The sequence below is a fragment of the Cynara cardunculus genome, assembly GCF_001531365.2.
Source record: "Cynara cardunculus var. scolymus isolate 2C chromosome LG 5, CcrdV1, whole genome shotgun sequence".
In the NCBI taxonomy this organism is placed as follows: Eukaryota; Viridiplantae; Streptophyta; class Magnoliopsida; order Asterales; family Asteraceae; genus Cynara; species Cynara cardunculus.
Window position 1 is genome coordinate 35,404,856 of NC_037532.1, and position 3,991 is coordinate 35,408,846.

Consider the following 3,991-nt stretch of genomic DNA (forward strand, 5'->3'; position numbering starts at 1 on the left):
CATTAAGCTGCTAATGAACATGCCCTTATTTGTGATTGTTGATATATTCCATGTGGTCATATATTATAATCATTGAGCATTCATATCTATTGCAACTAGCTAAGTGCATGCTGATCAAGTTTTTGATGTCTTCAAGCACGTTTGTTAGTAGCTTAATGAGATTTGCAATTTATTCGGTCAGCTATATATGACTGTTTGGCAGTGGCTTAATTATATGGAAAGTGCCTTATTCATTAAGCTTTTAGGAGGGAGTTCTCCAAATTAAAAATCATGCTTCTTACATCTATGAAAAAAACCCTTCCAAACAAAAACCTTCCCAATTTATATAGACAAATTAATCCACACAGAAAGCTTTATCCATACAGGACTTAATGGAAAAACCAACCAATAGCCCTTCATCTTCTAGACACAAGGCTGTCCAAACTTCCTCAGTTGCAAAACTTTTTAGTTGCTACAAATTTTAGCCTGTTTTATCACTGTTTTCCTTCCTTGATTTTGCCTCTATTGTGTACCCTTATTCTCTTAAATCGTTCATCTGATTGGGAACCAAACTTTTGCATCAGATTCCTGGACAACGGTATTGTCCATCCACAGAAACTTGTAGGAATTTCTGCAGAAACAAAGTTAGTTTTGACAGATCTGACAGTTTTCGAATCTTTAACTCGTTCATTGAGAACTCGTTCATCGAGCCAGATAAAGAGGTGAAGATCTCAGAACAAGAAGCTCAAACAGATCAGAAGACATGCCTTGACTGCTGCTTTAATAAAACAGTTCAGGTGTGATTCCCGTAAACCTGCATTGATGAAAGATGTCCCGTTACTCAAAATCGAGGTTTCTATGAAATAATTACCACCAACTTTTGGTTCGACAGGTTACTGGAGATGTCTGTGTCACATTCTATGAAAAGAATATCGGGGGCCGTCTCTTCTATGCTTGTTTCAATACTGCTTTCATCGAAAACAGCTCGCTACAGGTACTGAAACAAAGTTCTTCAAAAATATTTTTCTTATGTTTCCTTCCGTCCATACGTTCTATGCTAAATGTTCTGGTTTGGTTTTGTTTCTGAAATGCCTTAACTTCCTACTTCCATTATGTATTAGAGGTGATCATTTGTTGGATTAGGCCGGGCCTAACATATTTCTTTTGTCCAACGGGCCTACTATAGCAAACCCAAGCCCATTCTTACGGGATTGAGAACTTGGCCCGTACCACCCTATAAACGGGCCAGGCTCATCCACGGGCTAACGGGCCTAAATTTTTCTCCACTAGAAGGTAGGGTCTTGGGGTAGATTGTACGCATACATTTCCTTAAGCTTTTTAAAAAAGGATCTTTTTCTTTCATCGGCAAAAATGCAACCCGATTACATAGACCAGGATGCTCCCTTATATCTCACTTAGAGGTAGGGTCTGGGGGTAGGATGTAGATAGACGTTTTCTTTACCTCAAGAATGCAACCTGATCAAAGAGGCTAGGATTTTTCTATATATCTCATTCGGAGATAGGGTCTGGTCCGTTGGGGTAGGCTCAGAAGTAGGGTCTGGGGATAGGATGAAGCTAGACCTTTCTTCTACCGTAAGGGGTAAATATACCATTTCCGTGAGGATCTATTCTTACATAGACCAGGATCTTCCCTCCATTCTTTTTGCATGATTGTTGTACATTATAAAACAAAATAACCACATCCAAATATAAGGGCAGCTTGGGAAATTCACCGGTACTTGTACCCTTTCTTCATTTGCTTAAAGAACCTATTGTCTAGTCCTTTTTGTGTAAGAAAAATAAAATAAAAAAGCAAAAACGTTGATAGAAATCCGCTTTTCTTCCATGGTCACATACTTCAATTCTTGCAAATTTACAATCATTTATGTTAGTGTTCACGTTACTTGTTTTGCACACACTCACAGCTGTAGCTTATTCTCTTGTTTCTTTCTTTTGTTTTGCAAGCCGGGGGTTTTCACTTTTCACAAAAGTAGAGGATAGATCTTTTGTACATCCTACCCTCCCCAGACGCTACCTCTTCATGGGATATACTGGGTTTGACTTGATTTGGCTTCTAGGAAAAGTCTGCATACATCCTACGCTCCACAGACCCTACCTCTTCACGGGATATATTGGGTTTGGTTTGATTTGGCTTCTAGGAAAAATCTGCATACATCCTACACTCCCTAGACCCTACCTCTTCATGGGATATATTGGGTTTGATTTGATTTGGATTCCAGGAAAAGCCTCCATACATCCTACCCTCCCCAGACCCAACCTCTTCATGGAATATACTGGGTTTGGTTTGATTTGGCTTCTAGGAAAATTCTGCATATATCCTACCCTTTCCAGAACCTACCTCTGCATGAGATATACTAGGTTTGGTTTGGTTTGGTTTGGCTTCCAAGAAAAGTCTACATACTTTCTACCTTCCTAGACCCTACTTCGGCATGTGATTTACCGGGTTTGGTTTAATTTGGCTTCTAAGAAAAGTCTGCCGACATCCTACCATTCCTAGACCTTACTTCTGCATTTAATTTACTGGGTTTGGTTTAATTTGGCTTATAGGAGAAGTATGATCCTACCTTTCACATACCCTACTTTTGCATGTGATTTACCGGGTGTTTGGTTTGATTTGGCTTCTAGGAAAAGTGTGCATACATCCTACCCTCCTCATACCCTACTTCTGCACTGGATTTACCGTGTTTTGTTTGATTTGGCTTCTAACTTTGAGCCTTTGGACCCTCTTGCAGTTTTCCATTTCGGAATTGGATAAAGTTGGAAACAAGGGCAAATCAATAGCGGGTCCCGAGTTCCGTGTGGAGTTGCTCTTTGGTCCCGCACCCTAGCCACTCGTCCCCAGCTCCATCCGATGGTAACGATCCTAGCTGAAATTCTGACCGTTGATTTAGCCCTGGTTCGACATTCTTCCTTTGAATTTTTGAGGAGGGGAGTGCTGATTTATTAGGAATGGCAGTACCTAGATGTCAAGAAAAAAGCCAGAAAACAATTCACCACATCTTTAACTGATTTAAGTTGTTTTGCAATATATGAAATTAATTAACTTGAGTATTTTGTTCATAGGGTAAAAACGGATTTAAAATGAAACGAAGTTTGTCTTGGTTTCTATCGAGTGCAATGATGGTTCTTTTTCTTCAATTTTATATGCATTTTGACATGTGGATCTTGTAACTGATACTGGCATGGATAAAGCTGTCTGTGCGGATTGATGTCTACGTAGAGTGGGAAGATATTTGTTTGAGAGTTTTTGTAATGGAAGGAGCAAGTTTTTTTAATTCGGAGGGATAGGTGCAGAATTTTTTTGGATTTCTGCATAAAACTCGTCCTATAAGCTTATTGAATAAGTCACTTTATATATCATTAAGTCACTACCACAGTCATGTATAGCCGACCGAATAAGTTGCAAGTCCCATTAAGCTCGTTAAACTGCTAACAAACAGACCCTTAAGCAATTGTTATAGTGTGATTGTTAATGTGAGCAAAAAGTTGATTACCGTCAACCTTAACCGGCCCAACACGGAACCCGCCTCCAAGGACACCAATGTGGGGGGCATTTTTTGGCTCACTTAGCCGCTAAGGCTATTCAGGGGAGGGCTCAAACCCGGTAAGGAAGGGAAGGCCAAGGAGGAAATGGGACGAGCAATTGACGTTAAACATGACAGTCTTAGATAATTCCGATGACATGATCTCTGATAAGAGCACTCCGAGACATATGATTAGGGTAGTAGACTAAGAATGGTGAAACTATAACTAGCATAGTTGGGCAAAAGAGAGTTGGGGGTTGTTTGGTAGTTGCTGAATAGTTTGGTGCAGAATGATTAAGAGACTCTTATGATATAGTGTAAAATGAAATATGAGTGTTTACAATGAAATTAAGACGTTTAATAGTTAAGGGAGCCCAACATGCAAAATCATACAGAGGATTTAAAAATCATTAGAGACAGACTTTTTTTGTCAAACAAGATTCAGCTCTTAAAGATTCAGAGGTTGT

At 39.5% G+C, this 3,991-nt stretch overlaps 1 protein-coding gene across 1 annotated transcript in view; it reads left to right on the forward strand.

The window, feature by feature from the left end:
- The window catches only part of LOC112513045 (phosphatidylinositol 3,4,5-trisphosphate 3-phosphatase and protein-tyrosine-phosphatase PTEN1-like), a 3,576-nt gene extending 513 nt beyond the window's left edge, over positions 1-3,063 (forward strand). The window contains exons 2-4 of the mRNA XM_025119167.1: positions 555-776; positions 872-973; positions 2,733-3,063. Coding sequence (XP_024974935.1) covers positions 555-776; positions 872-973; positions 2,733-2,828 — 420 coding nt within the window. The 3' untranslated portion in view covers positions 2,829-3,063. The remainder of the gene's footprint in view (positions 1-554; positions 777-871; positions 974-2,732) is intronic.
- Positions 3,064-3,991: the final 928 nt, after the last annotated feature.